General features: G+C 41.9%; 2 protein-coding genes across 11 annotated transcripts in view; one reads left to right on the plus strand and one right to left on the minus strand.

The window, feature by feature from the left end:
• The first annotated feature begins 2,087 nt into the window (after positions 1-2,087).
• LOC123985165 (retinoic acid-induced protein 3) lies at positions 2,088-6,955 on the plus strand. Its single transcript, XM_046072580.1, has 4 exons — positions 2,088-2,395; positions 3,236-4,422; positions 6,003-6,058; positions 6,248-6,955. Exons 2-4 carry the CDS (start codon positions 3,288-3,290, stop codon positions 6,335-6,337), a joined length of 1,281 nt encoding a protein of 426 aa, XP_045928536.1. The 5' UTR covers positions 2,088-2,395; positions 3,236-3,287; the 3' UTR covers positions 6,338-6,955.
• A 1,507-nt stretch (positions 6,956-8,462) lies between these two features.
• Positions 8,463-24,916, minus strand: part of LOC123985173 (RNA binding protein fox-1 homolog 2-like) — a 49,822-nt gene continuing 33,368 nt past the window's right edge. For 3 of the 10 annotated variants that reach the window (XM_046072593.1, XM_046072635.1, XM_046072654.1), the window contains 8 exons: positions 20,740-20,827; positions 19,356-19,412; positions 18,874-19,021; positions 17,768-17,810; positions 14,080-14,183; positions 13,288-13,363; positions 12,855-12,887; positions 8,463-12,109 (listed from right to left, as the gene is read on the minus strand). In XM_046072593.1, coding sequence (XP_045928549.1) covers positions 12,065-12,109; positions 12,855-12,887; positions 13,288-13,363; positions 14,080-14,183; positions 17,768-17,810; positions 18,874-19,021; positions 19,356-19,412; positions 20,740-20,827 — 594 coding nt within the window. In that variant the 3' untranslated portion in view covers positions 8,463-12,064. The other 7 variants (XM_046072610.1, XM_046072601.1, XM_046072628.1 and 4 more) reach the window with 7 other exon arrangements.

Below are 24,916 nucleotides of genomic sequence, written 5' to 3' on the forward strand. Positions count from 1 at the left end.
TCTCCTGATGTACTGGCCTGTCTCCTGGTAGCGCCTCCATGCTCTGGACACTACGCTGACAGACACAGCAAACCTTCTTGCCACAGCTCGCATTGATGTGCCATCCTGGATGAGCTGCACTACCTGAGCCACTTGTGTGGGTTGTAGACTCCGTCTCATGCTACCACTAGAGTGAAAGCACCACCAGCATTCAAAAGTGACCAAAACATCAGCCAGGAAGCAAAGGAACTGAGAAGTGGTCTGTGGTCACCACCTGCAGAACCACTCCTTTATTGGGGGTGTCTTGCTAATTGCCTATAATTTCCACCTGTTGTCTATTCCATTTGCACAACAGCATGTGAAATTGATTGTCAATCAGTGATGCTTCCTAAGTGGACAGTTTGATTTCACAGGAGTGTGACTGACTTGGAGTTACATTGTGTTGTTTAAGATAAGATAAGAAAACCTTTATTTGTCCCACAGTGGGGAAATTGCGGTTTAAGTGTTCCCTTTATTTTTTTGAGCAGTGTACTTATATACTTTCCATTTTCTTTTTTTAATGTTGTATTTCTTTAAAAGCCCTTCTAGGGACAGGTGTTGTGAATTAGCAATTGCTAAAAACACTTTGTTACACACACTGGATTGCTGTTTTCAGTCAATCTTTGCAAGCTGTATCGGTCTCTACTAAATAAATCCTAAATAAATAAATAATCAGCAAGCTAACATGCTCACAATGACAATGCTAATGGTAAACACCAGCATGACATCATTGTCACATACCACAGTCACCGTCTTAGTGTAGCAGTTAAGCATGCAAACATTTGCTAATTAGCAATAAACAGATCAAATGTTGACCTGATTGTGGCGCTAGATAATAAAGTCAGGGAACACCAAAGTCATTATAATTTATTCTGAGGGAACATGAGCGGTTGAACAACATTTCATGGCAACCGATCCATTAGTTTTGGAGCCATTTTACCCAAAACTCAACAGCAACTGTCAAGGTCAAAATACTACATGGTGGAGCTAGAGTCATTAAGATTCATCGTCTGGGGAAGATGAATGTTTTCAAAATTGATTAACAATCCATCTTATAGTTGGTGGCTTAAAAGATCCAGAAGCTTGGAAAAATTAAGATCTTAAACTGCACAATTCACCACAGAAACACTACCACGTGGCTTCTGTCAACATCCCTCAACGCTGTTGTCCATCAACAACTCTCCCCATACACTTATGGTCACTATGGTTTCTCTTTTAAAATAAAGACCTGCTATCAGAACTGAATGACACAAATGTTTCCTTTCTCTCCACTTCAGACCAACCTACTGACAGTTAAATAAATGATGTCATGCTTGAATTCCTTTGGTATTAGGTGACACATGAGGGAGACTGTTTTAGTGCCTTTGAAATATCCAGTGGATAGATGTTATTGTTGTTACATACTATATGCACACACACATGCAGTATACTATGTATGTACATACATTCTCCTCCTGCAAAAAATACTCCTAATGATAAAAATATAAAGCTATTTGTGTTTTACACAACTAGAGTGAATTTAGAGTTGTCGGGTGACTTTCGATTAAACTGAACACACCCTACAAACTCTGTACTTGTACAGGCATGAGTTGGGGTGTTACGCATGGGCTTGTAAAAGACAACCGTTGAAAACATTCTCTATTCTTGACACAATTCCCCCTGTGGCTAAGTCACCAATTCCCAGTGTTGTTGCTGTGATTTACTAGTAACTAAGGTGACGGCTGGTCCTGTTCTGTGTCCCGTTGAGACTGGGATGAGTCAGTTGGATTCTCACCTTAACTCCCTTACAACAATGTGCTTCTCACCCCTTCTGGGCACTTGTTTCACATGACAGAATATCTCATACCTGCTCCAGACACTGCATTTACTCCAAATAAAATGCACATTATCTGGAATGGGGATGCAAATTCTTATAGGAAATGGATTCATAAATAGGGAGGAGTGAACTCTCTCTCCCTGTGGGAGGTATCATCACCCCAAGGTGTATGCGCCCCACCTATAGTCTGAAGGAGACAGGGAGACAGGAGGGGTCTGAAAGGAAGGGATGAGTAGGGGTGCAGGTTTCTCTGCTCTTGCCCAACCTGTTGACGTTAGGTAAAAACAGTCCTCTCTCTCAGTGGATTCAGACCTCAGTGACTCCATCGCTTTCCACTGTTGCTCATCTTGTGCTCTTCCTGTTACTTTTGGCTGGCAGAGATATGGGTATGGATATCATCAGCAGAGGAGGTGCATGACTTCCCGATAAGAGGCCGCCGACGCTCCAAACGTAGAGTTCATCGCAACGCTTCCAGCCAAACTTCAAATCAATCACTTTTGGAGTGGGATTTAGAGGTGGAATCTGAGAAGTGTTTAAAACTCGCATCTCAAAGGGAAAAAGGTAAATTCCTCCTTTATTTAATGAAGGTTTGGTCCAGCTTTGGAGACCTTCTATTGTGAGGTGTGGCTTAAATAGTTTCAGTCATGGTCACCAAATATGTATAGCTCTTTTCCTTATAATACTTGATATGCAATCTGTTTCATCAGTTTCACCTAATAATTGACAAATAATCATCATAAAAATCAGCTGATCAAAACCTCTATTATATAAAAATAATCTCTTTTCCAGTAATTGGTTAACAAATCTTGGATGAGTTCCTGACCAACTATACAAATAAAAGTCAGAGTCGGTTGAGGGCCTGGGTCACATTTACCAGGTGATAAGCCTATTAAAAGGTCATATTTGAATCTCTGACGGCGAAACAAAGGCTTTGTTATGGGCTGGAGGAAGTGGCAGTCAGGTATCGTGAGTGAATATCTCCCACTGACTGTCTCTCACCTCCAATCTGTACTGCATAAAAAGCCTCCATGTGCGTGTCCCCGTCTATCTACCGCAGCTTTATCGGCTGATGCAGCAGAATAGTTACCTTTCATATCTGCTGCTCTATCCCAACCTCACCTCCATTCTTAGCCTTAGCTAACACACTCCTCTGCCTTGTTCTGGCATGTTGATGCACTCCCTCCTCGTGCACTCTTCACTCTCGCTGTCAAGATGCTCTACCCTTTTTTATTTTCCACGCTGTGACCTCTTGTCTTTTCCTGTCTTCCATTTCATCTTGCTTGTTTTGCATTGTCAGTACACTGTTAAAGTGTTTTGGGAAACATGTACTTCTATTTCGTGCTGTTGACATCAGACATACGTGTGAAATATTCTGTGCTGACATGTGCTTTTTGTTTCCAGGAGAAAAGACTTTCTGTATCAAAGGGCAATAAAAGAACAGGACTGAATCCCCATGTGGACTATGAACATGGCCTTACTGACTGAGAAATCCATTTTCCCCCTCCTCCTCCTCTTCTACGTCCCTCTCACCTGTCTATGCCAGTCTAGCAACAGCAGCTCAGTTAATACCATAACCAACACCCCAACTGCTTCCTCTCCTTCAAATGTTACTTCCCTGATAGGCGTGGCCGGCTGCGGCACAGGACTGAACCCAATCTATAGGTACCTGTGTGACCGTCGGTCAGCATGGGGTATTGTACTGGAGACCCTGGCCTCTTCAGGCTTCTTGTTCAGCATGGTTCTCCTAGTAGGCCTGCTGCTCTGGTCCCTGTGGATCTGTGTTTCATCAAGGCAACGCAGCAGCATCGGAAGCACAGTGACCAGCATGTCCATGTTCTTGTTGGCCACAGCTGGGATCTTCGCCATCACCTTCTCCTTCATCATCCGCCTCACCCCTCAGACCTGCCCCACCAGGCTCTTCCTCTTCGGCGTGCTCTTCTCCCTGGCCTTCTCCTGCCTGCTGGCTCGCTGCCTTGCTCTGCTGGGCTTGGCTGCTGCCCAGGGCTGGGGGGAGCCTGCCCTGGCCCTCGGGCTCTTCACCGTGCAGGTTATTATCTCTACCGAGTGGCTGATCCTCGTTTTGGTCCGGGACAATAAACCTTGCGAGTACAGCCAGGGGGACTTTGTCATGCTGCAGATCTACGTGCTGTGCCTCCTGGCTATCAGCTTGATCCTCTCCCTGCACTTCCTGTGCCGCTCCTGCTTCACATACAGCTACAGCTACACAGGGCAGACCCACCAGCAGGCGAAGGTGCAGGCCATGCTGCTCTGCCTCACACTGCTGCTCTCCGCCTGCATCTGGGTGGTGTGGATAACTATGCTCATCAAGGGAAACCCTGAGGTGGGCCGCCGGCCGCAATGGGATGACCCGGTGCTTAGCATCGCTTTGGTGGCAAATGGCTGGGTGTTACTGATGGGGCATGGGTTGTCCCAGGTCGCCATCCTCTGCAGGGGGGCGGCAAAATCCAAGGATGTCCCTCTGAACTTCGCAGGCTGGACCAGCCCCAGTGCTAATATCCCAGGACTGAACAGCCCAAAGGAAGGGAAAGAAAACGGAAGCTTTGAGAGTGATGATGAGAACAGGAAAGGTGTGTAGCTGTCCTTATTAGCCATAAACTGAGTGGTGCTTAATTGAAAGATAAGATATAGATAAGGGCAGCAACCAACAATTATTTTCAATAGTATTTCACCTGCTGATAATTTCCTTGATTAATCAACTGCTTTGGGCTATAAAATATTAGAAAATAGAGAATAATTCCCATCACAATAGTCAAAGTAAAAGTTGACATCTTCACATTGCTTGTTTTGTCCGCATTTTACAATCACAAGTTTACTAAGTTAAAACCAGTTTTTGGCAAATCATAGAAATAAATTATCAAAACGGTTGCTGATTAATTTTCAGTTGATTGTCTGATCGATTAATCGATTAACCAATTTTTTCACCTCAAAAAACAATAGTGACACCTAGAGGAAAATTAACTTTTAAAGTCACTTGATCATATTAGTTGTAAGTGCCACCACAAAGATAGCTCTACAAAGTTGGCTGCATTTGTTAGTTAATAAGGAGGTCAGGGAATTAGTACTTTTAAATGTGTTTTTGCAAACCAACAGGTATGAACTAACAAATTATGAAATCATCTCTCACTACACCGGTCAAAAGTAATTTTCTAAAATAACTGAGGAACACTATGGAAAATCATAAGAACACCTGCTAAAAACAGACAAACTTCACTGACAAAGAGGAACAGAGATCACTAATTGAAAGTAGTCATCAGGGATCATAGGTGTCATTTACACTGGGGTCATGTCCCCACCACATTTTGAAATGGCTGATTTCGTTCCCATCACTTTTTGAAAGCATTTGTTAAAAACGTTCTGAAAAAACAGCTTGCACCAAGAAATGTTAACTAACAAATGAAAATGCTCTGAGAAAGATTGATTGACGAAATAAGAAAACATGCAATACAATTTAGTTTTCCCTCATGTGAAAAAAGACATTTCCACTGTAAAATTGGAGCAGAAAATGTCTCCAGAATGCAGGAAATTACCAGTTTAATGCTCAAAATTTCAACATCAAATATTTTATCTAAATAGTGCTAAAAATCTTCTTGTCATATTCCCGTGCATTTCATGACCCAAATGTATCATCACACCTCTAATCTGATCCCTATGTCCCCACCACTTTTCAACACAAATGACACACTTCTAAGGGATATATTGAACAAACTGAATTGTAACCTAAGGAGTCTTACCCATCATGTAGCATTTTCCCCCACTGAGTTAGATTAAACAACAGGCTATATGGCCATAATTAACAATCATGTAATAATAGTAAATGATAAAACAGTGGTAGAATAAAACATAAAAGCAAGCAAAGTAAAATTACAAATAGTTAAAATGTATAGCTAAATCCTAACCCACGCTACAAACTAACAAAACTGAAAAAAGTAGGTTAACCACGAATGCGTCCCGCCAGCAATTCCAGATTCACTGAATGACATCCTTCCTGCTGAAATATAACTACAAGCCACAATGAATATGGGACCGTTGTTTAACATTACAAAATTAATTCCACCATCAGTCAGCTCGGCTCTCACTGTGAGCCTTCATGATGAACACTATATAATGAAGCGATAATTAGCTAACTGTATCATGTGTCTCCCTTCAGGCAAGAGAACCGCGAAAACGCTGCGATCGCCCTACGAGTCTGGATTCTCCATGACAGTGAGTAATAATCCATTAGGATTAACTATCTGATTCCACATACGGTGCAATTAAGCACCGTGACCTTTCACTACTGGAGACAATTACGGCTAAGTCATACTGTAAGGTTAATGAAAGCAGAATTTATCATGGGCATATTAACTGCACTGACATGATGAATGTGTGATCATATGTTTGTGTGTATTTCAGGAAATCGACACTGACAAAGCTTTCACCATCCCTCGCCCTCAGACCACCAACTACAGGGAACCCTATGATGAATATTACGGACATGATTAAAATCACACTCTCTGGGTCACACACACACACACACGTCTTAGTGGGGGTCTGTCATTGAAGTAATGCATCCCCTTGCCCCTTAACCATTACATCTACTTACAACCATCACCCTAACGCTAAAACCAAGTCTCAACCCTCACACAGGCTTTCAAACTTGTGGGGTTCACCATTTTTTGGACCCCATGAATGTAGTAAAACAAGCCAATATAAACTGATGATGAGCCAACTCAAATGCACTATTCTGTATCTAAAGCACAATGTTTTTCTATGTTTAACTTTCCTGTGATAATGTAAATATATTTGTTTAGAACTGTTTTTAAATCTGCCATTAGGATGTAAAACCCTCTGTCCAAAACAGAAGAAAGAAGGAAAGACTCAGCAGCATGACTCCTCTGCTTGAGTTTCATCATCTAGATGGTGATGGGTTTTACTTAGTCCAGCTTTCTTCTGGCGGGAAATCCACATCACAAATGTATAGTGGAAGTGAGTCTCTATGGCGGTGTGTGTGTGTACATTGTGTGCTACTCTGAAATGGTATACAATAGCCCTGAGGTGATAGAAGAGGCGTGAAACTGTCGCTCTGAAGGTGCCAAAGTGCAGAGGTGTCTCTGAACGGTAGAGAGGGGGGATGAAAGGAGGAGGAACGAGAGGAGAGGAAGGGAGATTAGATGGGATGAGACAAGACGTGGGGGGGGTGGACAGGAGACCTGTCAGCACTGTGGGAGGCTTCTGCCATCACTGATTAACATCTTCATATTCAAAGTTAAATTACAGTTGTTGGGTTCTGTTGGCACTGCTGCACCAAAAACAAGGGATGTGTTCTGTGTGGTACAAGGCATGCCTCTTTCCAGCAATACCTATAATTTTTTTAATACGTTTGTGATGGGTGTTATCAATAAAAGGTTCATCTGCTAAAGCCCGAGTTTGTCTGTCATGTCTGTCAAGCTCAACCTTTGCTTCTCTCACTCACAATCTGCACAGATGGCACGCCAAAGGCCAATTACTCTCTCAGCTAGATTCAGTGCCATGCCTCCAGGCACCTGCAGCAAAACTGGAGGCTAAACCACACAGGAAGCATGCATGCAGCACCACGCTTTAACCACCAGGGGGCAATGTCTAGACGTAGCAAGTGAGACTGACCTGCACAGGGTGGAAGAGACAAAACTGGTTAGAAGAGACTGCCAAACATAGGCTACTGTATGAAAGAAGAGAGTATTTTCACACTAGTAGCAGTACAATACCATATAACCCCTCTTGCCTTATATCATTCACACAATCGAGAATATGTAACATTATTTAAATCCATCGATAGTTATCTATAGTTTCAGATAGATTCAGTTTGGGATGTTTATTTTCCTCCCACAGTGGCCTGTAGTGACTCTGCCATCCACAAAAGGTCATTTCCTCACTTCAATAGGCGCAATCTTCACACATCCCCCTCTATCAGACGGCCTCCAATCTATTCTTCCAATTAGCTCGACTTCAATTACTCAGAGAGAGCATGCCATCAAATTGGCAATTGGCCTCTTGTGCATTAAAGCAATTAGCAAGGATATGAGGTTTCCCGCCACATCCAACCCATTTACGGCCATTAACTCCAGATGCAATTAAAGATTGTTCCAGATTGTTCCCCCTCTGCAGCGATGAGAAAGTTGGAGGGGGCGGAGGAGCTTATCGCGTAGCAGATTTGGTCAACGCCACCCACCCAGGCTGTGTTAATCGTGTGCAGTTGTTGCCTCCATCAATAATCTAGCTCTTGCACAACTGAGAAGTAGGCCTAAGTTTCTGCACAGAATGAGGAGTGATTCTTTGTTAGCCTGTAACCAAAGGGTTGCAAAAGTTCTCCTTCAACTCCTTTTGGTGTAGGGTTTTGTACATAGTATTTAAAGTACCCTGTGTCCTGATTGGATAAACTCATTCCAGCCAAACACTGGAAAGAAAATGATAAGCTTTACACAATTGTGGGAAGGAAATACCATCATGGTTAGCTGTTCCAAAGTCAAGAAGCATATCTGGGAATGTGCTCTATCGCCTCCTGATAACCATTAGGTATGACAGCTTTGGTGTACTATGTTAAACCTGTGAAAAGCATGCGGCACAGGTAATAAGCATTCAAAGACCAGTATAAAAACCAAACAGTTTATTTATTATATACATTCAATAATAATGGAGAATAAACAGAAGGCAGACAACAAGGATGGCAAAATAAAACATTGTGAGAAAATACATGTCACTTATTGAAAAACAAAATCACTTGGATAAATGAGCTTTAAGCATGTGACATAAAAATAATCCACATGCAATTCAAACTCATTTATTAAATCCCTGTACAAAACAAAACTCCCACTGGGTTGACTTGGGCACAGTGCGGGGAGTCGGGGTCAGCGGCTGAGGAGAACGCTTTGCTTGTGTGTCATTCCAGCAAGCCCTCTGTGGTGATACTGCAGCCACCTCCAAATAAGATTTCCTCCAATTAGAAGAGACAGAAACAGGCAAAAGCAAACCCACAGGAGTCACCGCAGCTGCGCCGCAGTGCTGCTCGATAACGATTACAACACCTCCACGCGAGCCTTTGCCAACTGGATGAGAGAGGTGGAAACGTTACTAAATGAGCATCTCTGTGGGCAGGTTCACAATAATACTGTGTACCAGCCTTGAAGCAGGCTACTGCTGCCTGATCACCAGCCTCATCTCTGTGCAGAGGCCAAATTATTAGGTGAGCCAATGTCCTTATCGTTATTTGAGTTTTATATTCATTATAAAACGCAAACCACAAGGGGTCCACACATACCAAATTAAACTTTACACATCTGATATGACTGGTGATTACTACAACGACCACAGAGGCACAGAGCAGAGATAACTCAGATTATTGAAGCAGACCGAAGCGACTCGCGGGCCACTTGCTTCTCCCCTCCCCTCTACACCCAGACACTCTCTGCTGGACCTTTGCTGAGACTCTTCGTCACTCCTGTCACCTCGCATCAAGTAGCATCAGAGTTCTTTCCGCCTCCCGCTGTGTAAACCCTCCCCATCTTCCTCCTCCAGCACTATGATTTGAGTTCATGCACAAATGAAAAGATTCTCTTGACTGACACCCTTCCTCTCTCACAAAAGCATGCATAGCAACACTTCTGATAATACTTGTAAGGAATAAAAAGACAAAAGAAAAAAAACAAAGAGGTAATGCGCGTCAAAAATACTCATTGGACCTACTGCACACAGTTTTCACAATCATACAAAACAACACTAGCCCCTCCTCGCACTGTCCGCTCCACCCTGAGCGCACTGTATCCCCTGAACATTTTTTTTTTTTTAAAAAGACAGCAGGGGACGTTGTTATCCTGTCAGCTAACGATTAATGGCTCAGCTTCTCACCTTCACCGCCACAATTTCCCTCGACTAACCACCCACACACTGTTTCGCTGTTCAAAAGGTGGCCGCTGCTGGGCCACGCGGCCCTTTCGACATTGTGTGGACGATTCCCTCCATTTACTTTGCCTGAAATTTGGCTCTACTGGCAAATGCAATCCAAAACACCCTCTCTGCCTTTCTGCATATCCCTCGTGACTCCATCTGCTCCGATTTCCCTTGTCTGCAGCAAACACCTCTGCATCTACAGTCTGTTTCTGTGTTCATTTAAATAAAAGCCTGTAAAATAGCGTGTGGACTGATTTAGATTCAACAGGGTGGTTTTGTTTGCAGGGTCAGAATTCCCAAAAATTGCTGCAACCTTTTCAATGTGTGTTCTTGGCCTTTTTGGCTGCTTTGATGACATTTCCCAGTACACCATTTCAACACTGTACTGAAAAATACAGCTTCAACCCACCAATAAAAATATATATATATTACAAAGTAAAGGCAAAACTATCAACAGCAAAAATAAGAAATACATCAGGACCAAAAATGTGCTTTCTTCAGAAAATCTTTGGAACCGAAAAGGCAAATAATAGCAATAACATAGTGAGAATATATTGAGATGTGATACATACAGGACAGAGAGACCTGGTCTATAAATTGTCTGACTGCCAGTCGTTTTATAATTGACTGGTAAAGAGAACTTTAAAACTAGGTGGACCTAACAATCCCAGAGAGCATGATGAAGGATATCAAATGACAGTGCATGTGGTGTCCTGTCATATTAAAAATGATGAATATAAATAGAAAAATGATAGATTCCCATTACCTCAAGACTCCATTACACGACTGCTATCTCTGTGTTTCACTGTTTTCTAATCTGGGCTGTTCTGCTGGGATCTACTGTTCTGCTGAGTTGAGATCAGACACCATTTCCATGTACAGAGCTCCAGCACAGAGCGGCTCTGCCTGAAGCCTGCAGGCATAAATATCTCAATTGGCCAGGAGGGATTCCCGTTTGGCTGACTGGCAGATGATTAGTTTCCCATGTGGGTGTTCCTGCTTCAGATCTGCTTTGCTATATCTGGTTCATTTGTGTTCGATGGGTTCTTTGTCCAACTGACCCGCTCATTCACTACTCTGCTGCTACAGCTGGAATGTGACGGTTTATTAGATAGAAAGAAATGCACCGAGTCCTTTTTTGGAAGAAGCACTATGAGCAGATCGAGGGTGATCCCTTAGAGGGGAGGTGCGCTGTATTCTCTAAATGGACATACGTACAGGGTCAGTTCATAGCTGAAGGGAGTAGAAACAGATCCAACATCCCGCCTTAGTGTTGCAGTTACAGTAATAAATGTGCAGAAAAAAAGGATGGCTCTGTCACTGAAAATAATGGACAGTTTTAACGCGTCCACGTTATATATAATAACATTTCTACGCAACTCCTTATCAATGGTAGCAAAACAAAACAGAAAAACTGAGGTAATGCAGAAAAAAACAAAGTCACTTTTTGTTTTTCCCTTGTCATTTTCACACCGTTTTTTAAATTCTTTTTTTTTTTTTAAACATTTGTTTTGTTTTTTTGCGTTTCCTTTTACAGTTGGGGGAAGTTCTAGAAAAATGTCAACAACAAAAAAATTTCCATGCTGTGTAATTTCTGTCAGTCAGATGCTCCCGAGTTCCCTCCGGCTTTATGTTCAGTATTCCGGCTTTACAAAATAACAAGAATAATTCCTACATATTCTGTACTGAGCAGAAAAATTTCTCATTATTATACCACAATGCTAAACCAGAGGGACAACTCTACTGAAGTGGGTGGGGGGTTACGTCAATGTAGTGTTTAAAAACATGAGTACCTTTTTTTTTTTCCTTGTAGCATCATTCTGTGCAGGCCAACACTAAAGGAACATGTAGAGGGAAAAAAAAAAAGTGTGTGTATGAAAGTCTGATTAGGTCTTATAGGGCAGTGGATATATGGTACGTTCAGAGACTTGTAGGAAAAAAGAGGTTTATAGTGTGCAGGATCACACAAGAACAGCAGTCTCTCTTCTTCCTGGTCTTGTAGTGTTTCTAAAAACCATCCTAAATTGTGCCCCGTAGTTCAAAGCAGCTGGCTCCAGCTTTTTATGTGGGAGACACTCGTGGCAGTTTTGTCAATGTTTCCATGTGACAGAAGAGTACAGAAACACAGTTTGAGTTGGTGATGTGGCAATGACCTCTCTCGCCACAAAAGAAAAAAGAAGAAAAACAAAACACTGAGTTGTCACTATAGTCCACCTGCAGAAAAATGGAGGGGAGCTGCTGCCAAACAAAAGAGCTTGAAAAAGGGATCTGGAGCGATGTGAAATTCCTTGGGTGCGATTTGTGGTTTTAGTAAGGAGCAAACCTACTGTATCCTGCCCGGTATAAACTGGCCTGAAAGAGACAGAAACAACACAGTCACTGAGTGTTACAGCTATATATCACTGTTGTGAAAAATGAATCAAACGTAGTCTACACATAGTGCAGTACAAATGATACATGTATTGACCCAAGACTGCAAATGTGTGCATGTATTTATTCATGATTTCTTTAGGACAGTTTCTGTGTAATGTCCTGCTGCGGACACAGAAAGGCAAAAGTGAAAGGTGGATCCAACATGGCTCAACGTGGGCAGACCATGTGCATCTAATCTGAATATAGAGAACACTGTGCATCTTAAATACCCAATAAGTAGGGCGCTATGATTTCTGCAAGGCGGAAAACACAGACGGAATCGCGGCATTTGATCATAAAAATAAAATCAACTGTAAAATGCGTAATTTTGTGGAATCTGCCAGAATGTGGATGCATTTTATAAAAATAAAATACAAAAATCGGTGCTTTAACGTTATAAAGTTCTTTTGTTTACAGCACTTAGGCCAAACAAATAAAAAAACGCCTGTACTGTTTGTTTTGGTGTCATTCAGGGCCGCTGTTTCTCTCTTCTGCTATCTGTGTTTCAACTAACTCTCAGAAGTGCAACCACACAGGCAGATGCAAGACACAAGCTCATTGAAGACTTCGTGGCTGTGTGGGCGGAGTCTAGATATTCCATTAGAAAAAAAAAATGAAAAAGCTACGTTCGGTCAAGCTTTGTAAACAACGAGGGGTGTTGCCCTCAGTCAGACCCACTTATTACCGTGGTGTGTCCGAGCAGCATTTGGAGGCTGTCCTGCAGAAGAACCGTGGGAAGAAATGATCAGTTATCAAGTAATAACCTATTTAATAGGAAACAATTCACAAAACATGTATTGTAAATTGTTCCCATAAATAACTGCACATACATTTGAATATTTCTATATGCAAATTTGCATAATACACGGAATTAATTCAATATTTGTGAATAACGGTGAAATTGTATTCATCCACCCAATGATCACACACATTGTCAGATGACAAAATGTGCTTCAATTAGAAAAACACAAATATCAGAAAAATTTATACGGAAAACATGGAATTTGAGGAAACAATACAAAGGAATCTGGAAAAAATATAAGGATTTCATAGGGCCCTAAAAAAGTAATTGATGTTCTACACTGGTTGTTTTGTAAAGCTTGTGTCAGTTTTCTCACCATGGCTCCCACTCCGTAAGCAGCAGCAGCTGGAGTTAAAGCATGGTAGGGATCTGTAGTGTACACCCGGCCATAACTACAACACAAACACAACATACAAGAAATTACTCATGAGTTTAAAAAAGGCCACTTCTGCCAAAGGTTTCACAATATTCCACTCATCTACAGGTCGTACTGAGAATCTGGTAGCAAGTAAACATGGATGTCAAAGCGGGTTTCAAACTTAACCAGCAAGTTTGCACTTGTTTTAAATTCAGGGTTTTGTGGTTTCTTACATGCAACTGGCACAAATTGCTTCTCCAGAAGGCTCATTTAAAGATCCTGTTTTTTAAATTAACTATCAAGAGCAGATGCGGTTTCATACATTGAATTTATGAAGAATGTTTAATCATTTAATCACATTAATTTAGCTCCCTGTCTGACCATGGTGCCGTTCAGGTAGATTTCACACTGCATCTAATCTTCTCTAAGATACAGGATTACATTTTCATGGTTAAAGTCGAGCTGGCTTTCGCTATTATATCACCAATTTGTACTCATCCATTAGTACTGTGTTATTAACCATAAATGTCCTTGTACATCCCCAAATTCAGTAATGTTTCTATCTGTGTACGGTACTCATCCTGGGGCCTTTGGTTCCTCTTTAGATGATCCTCAGCCAATTAGTACTACTAAAAATAAATCAAAACTCCGCCTTGTATCTGACACACCATCTTTACAGTTCTGTTGTACAGTGAGGGGTGTGTGTGTGTGTGTATCCATTTGTTGATGTGTGTCCTGGGTTGACCTCACCTGTCACTGTAGGCGGCAGCTGCGGCGGTTGCGCCGGTTACGGCCGTGGGCTGGGCATAGCGATAGGCAGCGGCAGCGGCGGCAGCAGCAGCAGGGTAGCCTCCCTAGAGAGAGACACACACACACACACACACACGAACTAAATCACATGCATCTGAGGAAGAAGACACCTGAGGTATGGGGGAAGGGGGCTGCCATATGGAGAAAGAATATATTGATATTTAGAAAAAGAAATATATGTAAACATTTGTGATTACCTGCAAAAAAAGTATTTTCTAGATATTTTTGAATACATTCTGTAGATATTACAGTGTGATTACTATATATTTTTACATATCTTAACAATTAAAAAGAAAAATATAGCATATTAATCATATTATTATATTTTAAGTTTAGAAATACTTTTAAGTTCCTTGTGTTCAGTAAATCTTTTCCCAATATTTAGAGTAACATTTACTTGTCATTTATGTATAGTATCTCACAAAAGTGAGTACACCCCTCACATTGTTGTAAATATTTGATTATATATTTTCATATGACAACACTAAAGATATGACACTTGGCTACAATCTAAAGTAATGAGTGGACAGCTATAGAAGCTGTACACTCAAAATAACACATCACACAGCCATTAATGTCTAAACCGATGCCAACAAATATGAGAACACCCCTAAGTGACAATGTCCAAATTGGGCCCAAAGTGTCAATATTATGTGTGGCCACCATTATTTTCCAGCACTGCCTTAACCCACTTGGCATGGAGTTCACCAGAGCTTCACAGGTTGCCACTCCTCCATGACGACATCACGGAGCTGGTGGATGTTAGAGACCATGCGTTCCTCCACCTTCCGTTTGAAGATGCCCCACAGATGCTCAGTAGGGTTTAGGTCTGCAGACATGGTCGGCCAGTCCATCACCTTTACCCTCAGCTTCTTTAGCAAGGCAGTGGTCGTCTTGGAGGTGTGTTTGGGGTCATTATCATGTTGGAATACTGTCCTGTGGCCAGTATGTCCCGCTCTGCTTCAGTATGTCACAGTACATGTTGGCGTTCACGGTTCCCTCAATGAACTGTAGCTCCCCAGTGCCGGCAGCACTCATGCAGCCCCAGACCAGGACACTCCCCCCACTATGCTTGACTGTAGGCAAGACACACTTGTCTTTGTACTCCTCACCTGGTATCGCAAAACACACATGCTTGACACCATCTGAACCAAATAAGTTTATCTTGGTCTCATCAGACCACAGGACATGGTTCCAGTTATCCATGTCCATAGTCTGCTTGCTTGGATATGACACTGAGCACGTGAACTCAACTTCTTTGGTCAACCATGGTGAGGCCTGTTCTGAGTGGAGGCTGTCCTGTTGAACCGCTGAATGGTCTTGGCCACCGTGCTGCAGCTCAGTTTCAGGGTCTTGGCAGTCTTCTTATAGCCCAGGCCATCTTTATGTAGAGCAACCATTCTTTTTTTCAGATCCTCAGAGTTCTTTGCCATGAGGTGCCATGTTGAACTTCCAGTGACCAGTATGAGGGATTGTGAGAGCGATAACACCAAATTTAACACACCTGCTCCCCATTCACACCGGGGAGGGAAAATGCTAATTGGGCCCAATTTGGACATTTTCACTTAGGGGTGTTCTCATTTTTGTTGCCAGTGGTTTAGACATTAATGGCATTAATAGTGTTTTGTGTTATTTTGAGGGGACAGCAAATTTACACTGTTATACAAGCTGTACACTCACTACCTTACATTGTAGCAAAGTGTCATTTCTTCAGTGTTGTCACATGAAAAGATATAAAAATATTTACTAATATTTAAAATATTTACAATAATGTGAGGGGTGTACTCACTTTTGTGAGATACCGTATATACATTCACAAATGAGATACAGTATGGGTCAATATATTGCATTTCTATATGGGGAAAGGAGGAGAGGGTGTGGAGGTGGGACAAGAGTGCTTTATCAGTGAGACAGAAAGAGGAAATTGGACTGTCAGGGTTGAGTTAGATTGTATTATTTCACCACTACGGGAGATGGGGAGGTAAAAACAGTGGAAGACAAAATGTTCGCACAGTTGAGGCTATATAGAAACCTTATTGTCTTGTCAGGACAGAAGATTAAAGGATATGTCAAGAGAACAGCTACAGCTTAAGGACACATAAGGTGACTAGAGTCAGAGGTTCTAGTGGAGACATGTATGACAAAAACAACATTTGTTGTTATTATTTGTGTTTTTTCACATAGATTCAGGAGACAGAAAAAACAGAGAGGAAGATGGGGGGTAAAAAAAGTCACACACAAAACACACCCACACAAGCCTATACTGACTAAAAATCATCTCCTCGCACTGAGACTGCATGCATGACCCAAATTACAGTTCAAACCTACTCAAAAAAACAAAAACACACCACCAGTGCATTTGGACCTGATCCGAACAAAGCACAGCAAAGCACAACAGAAACACCCCAGCATCCTCCGAGACACCAGCAGGACGCAGAGGGGCGAGGAGGGGTGAGAAAAACTGGGTTATTAGCAGGGAGAGAGCAAGGCCTTCTGGGTGAGTGGACGGTAAGGAGCAGTGATACAGTACATCTGCATGCATCAGCTGATCAGCACATGCTTGAATAATCATAGGAGGAGGGGTACAGGTGGTTAATTCAGGAAGAGACCATGTTCTGTTTCAACCCAGGCGAACATTAACTGGACCTTTCCTCCAATTATAAAGAAATTATGTAAGAAACCTTCAGTTTAGCATAAACCATCACGGTTGAGTCCAATTTTACAGTATGAGCTGACAATCTGTACCCCACCCCCTTTTGTGCTTGGGAAAAGTAGGTGTAATTTTTGGTGACAAGAGACACATTTGAGGATGAGTTTCATTTTCTCCCAAAACTGGCCGACCAGACAAAAGCGACCAGGTCCTTTTTTGAACAAACTGGTAGGCACAAACAATTTAGTAGTTTAGTAGACAGACAAACAAACAAACAAAGCTCTTCCCCACAATCGTAGTTAGTAGAAAAATAATGAGAGATTCAAAGCAGTGATCTTTTTTTTCTCTTCACTTTTTTAAACAACTTAAAGAAAACATGTTCCAGATCAGATCAGAAGATGATTCATAAGATCAGAGGAGGTAGTAAAAACATTGCACACTGTGGGTTTGGTGTTGAGTTGACCCTACCTGAGGCAATCTGGGACTAAGGACTGAGTCCTGAAACACTAGTCTATAGAGAGAACAGAAACAACCGTCGTCAACCTGGATACACATACACACTCTCGCTCATGCGCTCACACACTCGTACACTGACGCACGCTACCGCATCCGCACACAGAGCAGCCTGTAGAGTGGTGTTAGAGACCCTTGAGCCTATAATTAAGATTTTGGGGCTCTCCATTTGATTTTTTTGATTTGATTTTTTAAATCAATACGACATATTTTGACCCACACTGTGTTAAAGATGTATAGTAAAGGACATTCCGAGGCACAAACCACCTTTCACATTTGTTACAAGTGGTGCGCTGTGCTTTGAAGCCGTTCTTCACTGTGGGCTCATTCACCTTTACGCAGGCAGCTCTGTGCAGCGCATGAGCGGACGCACATGCAGAATCACCCCCAGGAGGAAAAAGAGCAGGAGAAAGCCGTGAGGGGAGGGACATAGATGGTGTGTCGGTGGGAGGTGAGTTTACTTACATATAAGTCTGCAGCTCCGTAAAACCCATCTTGATACACCACACTGAGAGAAGGAAACGGGAGAGAGACAGAGAGGGGAAGAGGAGTAGGAAGGTGTGGTGGAGGGGGTGCAAATGGAGTGGTGCACAGACCCAAAACCAGAGTGGCAAAAACACAGCACAAACAAAAGAGGGGACAGGAAGAGAAGGAGAGAAAGAGAGAAAGAGAGAGAGAAAGAAAAAGTAGTTATTTCACACCCATGCAGCATGCAGAGGAAATTCAACTTCCATATAAGCTCCACGACTGAAACCAAAAACATTAAACAATAGACTCCTTTGGCTAATAGATAAAAGTTCAGTGAACTGAAAAAAAGACCATAAACTGCTACGGTTGCCTAGCTGCCTGAAAATCAAGGCAGTGAGGTGCAGTTTTCAGTGGAGCAGATATGGAGAGTGTTTTTCCTGCAGCGCCCTATTTCATCTTGTTTAGCTTAATTTGAATGTCATCATTGTACACAGCCACATGGCCATTAATCAATCAATTCTGCTTTGATCTGAATATCAGAGCAGTCACAACGCCATTAGCCAATCATCACAGCACAGCAACGACATGCACAGTACACATTCTGAGGGGACAAAAAAAAAACAAATAAAAACACATCTCGTGAATAATTCGGAGCAAATGTGTGTGCAGGGCGACTGCTTCTGCATAATGACTGCATGTGGTTCGTGTGTGTTTATTCAAATCTGCTGATGGTGGTATCTGTGTGGTTATTCAAATGAACCTTCAATGGTGCAATCCCATCAGTGCGTCATACTCTACTGAACAGCTTGTGAACGGACTGACACTGTGCCAGTTGGACTGCTGCAGAGAGTGAAGTGTGAATGGTGTTTGAGCGTGAGGCGTGTATGAGCACAGCTGTGTTAAACCGAGACCTGCTCAAACAGAATTTAGAAAATTATTCTGAAAACAGCATTCACGAGATGATCCTCGATAGGTTTACTGGGCACTAAACAAAACAACTGATCTTGACTTTTGTCTCTCTAAAATGCGTTAGATGAAACACATACAGCGGATCTGGATGTGAAGTCAACAACTCTCGTTTATAAGCGGCGTGTCATTCTTACCCAGGGTAGGCAGGGATGGCAGGCTGAGGCACAGCAGCCCGCACAGCACTGTAGACGGGCCGGCCTCGGCCCCTGAGGTGGGCACCGCGAAACGCTGCCGCTGCTGTAGTTGCGGCTGCTGCTGCTGAAGGGTAGGGAAACCCTGGGACTGAAGGGAGAAGAGGAGGAAGGACAAAAAAGGGCAAGGAAGGAGGTAAAGAGAAAAGATTGAGAGACAGCAGAGGATTCAGCAGGCAGGAAAAGGACAATGTGATTACAAAAAATTGGCAGTGGGATGAATTAAAGGAGAAAAGAAAGAGCAAAGAGAGAAGGGGAAAAATCCAACTATAGCCTTGAGGGCTTGATATCAATTAAAGTGTCAGTGAGAAGTGCTAGGCAAGCAGTGCATTAATATAAATTAAAGATTAGAATGTGACCAAAATTTAAAAGCAGGCCACAGAGACAGATTTTATTGCAGGTAAAGGAGATGAGAGCGGCCTTACCTGCGTAGAGCTCTGGTCCGTACACGGCCCCCACCATAGGACTCAATTTCCACCCTGCTGATAGTCACACAGAGAAGAACAGGGGCAAGCAATTACTATGGGCAGTTTATAAAGAGTGCAGCAGGCACGTATGTAGAAGTACCTGCTGCATTTTATACACACATCTCACTACACAATTAGTGCTGTTGGGTAGTTGGGTTTCTTAAAGGCCAGTTTTACCAATTAAAATGTGATAAAGACACAAAAGAGACAACGGTTAATTCTAAAAATGTACTGTACTGGCTGTCGAAGCTGTCCAACAGAGAGCTTCCTTTTTTTCATTCTGCAGGACTTTCTCCAAACCAAACAAGAAGTTGTAATGAGGGAATAATGGAAACAAACAGCAAATGCTGCTGAGCTATCGCCATGTTAATCAACTGAACTGAGGTGAAGCATCCCAGACCCTGGATTCAGCTTTGACTGCACTTTTTGCAAACAGACGGTATGAGTGAGCAAAGCCATGACAGAGGAATAGTAAAGATGCTGGACGACCTGGGCAGATAGAGCAGGTCAACATTGGCAAAACTTTACTTTAGCATTTATAAGCAGTAAATAAACATCTACCAAAGGATTGGGAACACACAATAATGTTGGAAGCAACATTGTAAAACACAGTTGCGATAATGTAAAATATGTTTTCATAGGAGATGTTGTAATTGCTGCCAAATACTACATATTAATAAACACTTAAAAATGTCATCATAGCAGCATACAACTACATTATAGTGAGTTATACACCATTAAATAATTGTTTTGTATATTACTCAGAAATAAAAAAAATAGGGGGGACTTAAGGTAAAATGTTACCTGTTGTGTTAGTTGAGTTAAGCCAACATTCAAGTCAATGACAAAGTGCATAAATTCTACAAGTCAGTCTTAGTAAACAAGTTTAACAAGTATTTACTTATAAATTTCTTCAAGGCCCAGGTATAATACTGACTTTAAGAAGATTCTCAAAGCCATAGTCCTTGGCTCTTTTTCACATTTATGTTTTATTTCATTAAGCCCACTTTGTTACACAATATTTTTATAAAAGATTCTTATCATCAACACCTCTGTTTCTTGCATTCCTTGCTGTTAGTTCACCTGTAAAGCATGTGAGCTCAATCTGAAAGCTAACTGATGTCGTGGCTGGTAGGTGGTAGCAAAAATAATAACAACTAAGATAAACTGCATGAAATTGGTTTGCTGACGGCCTTACATAATGTGGTCTGCAGGGAGGCAACACTGAGGCTGTATTGTGTGCTTCACCCTGCCTACGTCTGCATCTCCCTGTGTCCCTATGCTGTTTGGATTATTAGGAGGGCCACGGTTCACTGTTAGTGTGTGTCAGTGTGGTTGTTACCATAAGGCAGTGTGCTGAGAGCCTCTCCGTTAGGGTAGGGGCTGACCATTTTCTTGTTAGTCATCACCCTGGCGGTGGCGTTATTCACCTGGGGATGGAGGAGCAGACGGTCAAAGACACAGACACAAAAACAGAGTACCAGATCACAAGGGCAAGGCTGATTTTACTTATTTATTTTTATATATATTTGTTTAAAGTTGAATTACAATCAACATGTCTGCTGTGCTGGTATTATGCTTGCCTCCATTTTTTCTACATCTTGGTGCATCTCTGGAGGTGTTATTACTGTTCCCAGGTCATTACAAGTGAATATCATTTGGAGTGGATATTTTTCCACAATCATTCTGCCCTACATAATTATTCTGTTACATAACCTTGTTTTTATTGTGAAATTACACTCTTTGAAGGCGTAAAAGCTGGCTTATAGTTAAATGCTGACACATCAACCACATGGATGTCACAATGCAACAACATCTTCTTGAAGGATTATTTTCTGGTAACAAATTCAGTTTCTTTCTGTTGATGTCATGTAAAATACTGCGCACACATCTTCTTGTACTACTTCTGCCGAATGAAAAAAGAAAGAAAAGATGTAACCAAATCAACTGTCTAAAACGTAAAGGTTACTGTTATACTTTACCAGTGCGCACAGTGTGGAAGGATTTTACTTGTGTAGTGTCTGAGTTGTGTAAAAGTGGGTGGGGACTGTTATGGGGGATTTTTAGTCATCATGCAATTAAAAAGCGAGTTGCCCAGTAGAGATCTGGTGATTCATTACGAAGACATATAAGGGCTGCCATGGATGTTGCTGCTGTGACTACACATAAAAGGGTGGGGGTGAAGGCACAGCAAAAGAAACTGAGCTTTTGTGGCATGCAAAGGTGAAAGTATTGTGGGTTTTTTTTTTTTTGGTGTGTGTGCATGTTCTGTTCATGCTGGCTGACATTTCAGTCTAATGCTCAGGCTTTCAATCCAAGATGGCTGATAATCTCCTTTCTGAGCTTCAAAGGCTCACACTCCGGTCCCTTGATCTATGCTCATCTTCCTTTGATGGGCTTTAAGAGAAGGAGATTGTGGCTCTGTGTAATAACCCATACTGTCAGAGTGTGCTGCCGGAGCTCTACATCTGACTGTGTGGAGAGCTAAAGATTAATGACCTTTTGGCTAGATGAGGGGAGAGTGTGCGCTTGTGAGACAAAGACGGAGAGAGACAGACAGACTGAGGAATGAGAGAGCTTGTGTGCGGACACACGCTGCAATCCCATTTAGGAGACCATTAAGGCCTAGACTGCCATTCGCGTTGCCTCTCTCAGTGAGTCATGTTCTTATCTGCTGGGCTTCATTCAAATGGAAATGAGGTTTACCTCATTTTTCCCTCATTGCAAATGACAAGGTCAGCGTCAAATGATTCAATTAGCCTAGCCTGGCTAGCTATCTGACGCAACTCTCAGCGGGTGTCTGAGTGGAGACATTTTGAAATGTAAAATCGAGTTAATGAATCAAATAAATGTCAAAATGTTTTTGTGTCACAGTGAAATTTTGTCCAGATTATGTTGACTAATAACAGTTAATCATAATGTAGAGTTTAGCCTAATGGTGTGTGTGTGTGTGTGTGTGTGTGTGTGTGTGTGTGTGTGTGTGTGTGTGTGTGTGTGTGTGTGTGTGTGTGTGTGTGTGTGTGTGTGTGTGTGTGTGTGTATACACAGTATACCTGTTTTTGTGTCAGGTATAATCAATGAAATTGGGTAAGCGGTTGACAGGAACACATGCAAATCAACAGAATACGGAAGGCAAATCTCAACGTGTTAATAATAATTAAACATTCAGCCTTTCTCATCCCACTGTTGCCCCCCCCCCCAGTCCAGCCTGAACAACAAACCCGAACAAAATGAAGTCACATTTCCATATGAAACCAAACTTGTGGGGTTTACATACCTAAAAAGAAATATAAAAAAATACAAGGGAGAGAAAGAGGGGGTGCAAATACATTTGTTTGACAAAATTAATAATCATATAAACACAGAAATTACACGCAGCCAAATATGGGCGCATCACATGACCAAGAGTGAGTAACAAACCAAAAAAAGTAAAAATTCAGCCAATCAGCAAGCGTCGGATGCAGCATAGAGACCAATCAAAACAATCGCAGCACTCCCACATCGAACACATACCAGACAAAGATGGGACAGATAAGTTAAGAGGAAGGGATGCAAGTGAGAAGTAAAGAGACAGAGCCAGTCCATTTACAAAAAAAACTGGAAAATGTAAAGATGGAGTGAAGAGAAAAGAGAAAAAAAAAAAAGGGAGAAAGTTTACATGAGCAACACAAACAAAAAACAAACTAATAACAATTACTGTTTAAAACAAAAACATATATCCCAAGGTGCATCATTCAGATAAAGCAATTAGATTTGGTGACCATTCTCCTGAAAATCTTATTATATGTGGTGGGTTGAGAAACAGAGCCCCAAAGGATGGAGGAAACAGAGAGAGGGAGAGCGAGAGAGAGATAGAAAGAGTTTGTGAGAGAGAGAGAGAGCAATCCTCATTCCCAAAAAAGGAGAGAAATAAAATAAACATGAGACACTATGCCAGGCATTAAACTGTGTGTCACAAACTAAGACCAGTACACTATGACTACGACTACTACTACTACAACTACTAGTACACAGACAAACCACTACAAGAAAACCAAACCAAAAGAGAAAAACAAGATGGCAGCATAATAGAGACCCAAAAAACAGTAAACCCCATATCGGTTTAGAAATGCATATGGTTACACAACACCGGCTGGTTTGATAAGGGACCACATCTGAAGCAGCATGGTTTCTACACAGACTTTTTGTTTTTACATAAATACTCAAAAGATCCCCAAATGAACAGATCCAGTTTCATTTTTAATGGCACTGCATCCTTTAACTGTCTGCAATGTGCCAGGATGCTACACATTAGCTCAAAGTCTGGATAAGCTCTTTACCTAAATCTGCGGGGTCTTAACGCACTTTTTTCAAATTCACTATGTGTCCAATTGGCTAACATTTGACAAACGCACACTATGCTGGAAGCAGGTAGGTCAATGGAATAAAGAAATTCAAAACCAGAGCAGCGTTATTTGCCCTTCAGCTCGGGGTCTGCATTCACTCAAAGCAATCATAGGCAGCAACAGGGAGCAAAGCTTCATATCATTTCTGTTGATTTTTTTTAAATATTAATCAAGAAAATTAAAACTACATACATTGAATCCAATGGAGAATTAATCAGATGGATTGTGGACAGCCGTGTCATTGCATAGAGGAGGGTGATTACATTCGGTCATTCCCAGTGAGGTGTTAATGACATGGTGGGGGACGGGCATGTGGAGAAAATATTACTGCTAAAAGATCCAATCTGTTGAGAGATGCGGTGTCCGTCTGTCTGTGTGTGTGCCTGTGATACCGTGTTGTGCACTGTAACATTACATAACAGCAACAGCTTTCTAGGGCATTACACCGCGTGGGCCTATCACATACAAATCGTTTGATAAATGGAAATGCAAAGACTGATGTTATAATTTCACAGCATACTGTACATACTACTGTATCAAATGCCCGTTTCAGGGGTGGGGTGGGAAGGGGATCAGTTCAGTGATAGATGTTTGTACACAACTTACCGTTGCCGTAGAAACAGCGAGTGGTTACCGTGGAGACTGACAACAACACACAGAAGTCGTCAGGGAAACAGAAAAAATATAATAAATAAAGGAACAAATAATCCCAGTAACAAAAGAAACCTAAATGTCCCCCCCCGCCCCCCCCTTGCCCCGTGTGAAATAAAAACCTGACAGCAGCAGTGTTACAGCTCAGAACAGAATATATGAGAAAGAGGAAAGGGAGAACAGGGAGAGGGGACGCCAACTCTTAGTGCTTAACGGAGCTCTGAGCATCATCACAATAATCAGAAGGCGTTCTGTGCTCTAGAGTATAAAAACGACTGTAAGGGAGAATAGAAATTTGTGACAACCTTGCCATAACCCCAAAAAATAGCCTTCTGAACGTACAACGAGGGAGTGAAATGCAGAGATGAAACTTCCAAGGAAAAGTCAGAAGAGCAGCTACAAATGCACAAATACCCTCCATCATAAGAGCGGAATAGTAAAGGTTGGTTAAACGCTGGCTGGGTCTCATAGTCAAAAAGGACA

This window comes from Micropterus dolomieu, linkage group LG02, assembly GCF_021292245.1.
Source record: "Micropterus dolomieu isolate WLL.071019.BEF.003 ecotype Adirondacks linkage group LG02, ASM2129224v1, whole genome shotgun sequence".
NCBI classification, from domain to species: Eukaryota; Metazoa; Chordata; class Actinopteri; order Centrarchiformes; family Centrarchidae; genus Micropterus; species Micropterus dolomieu.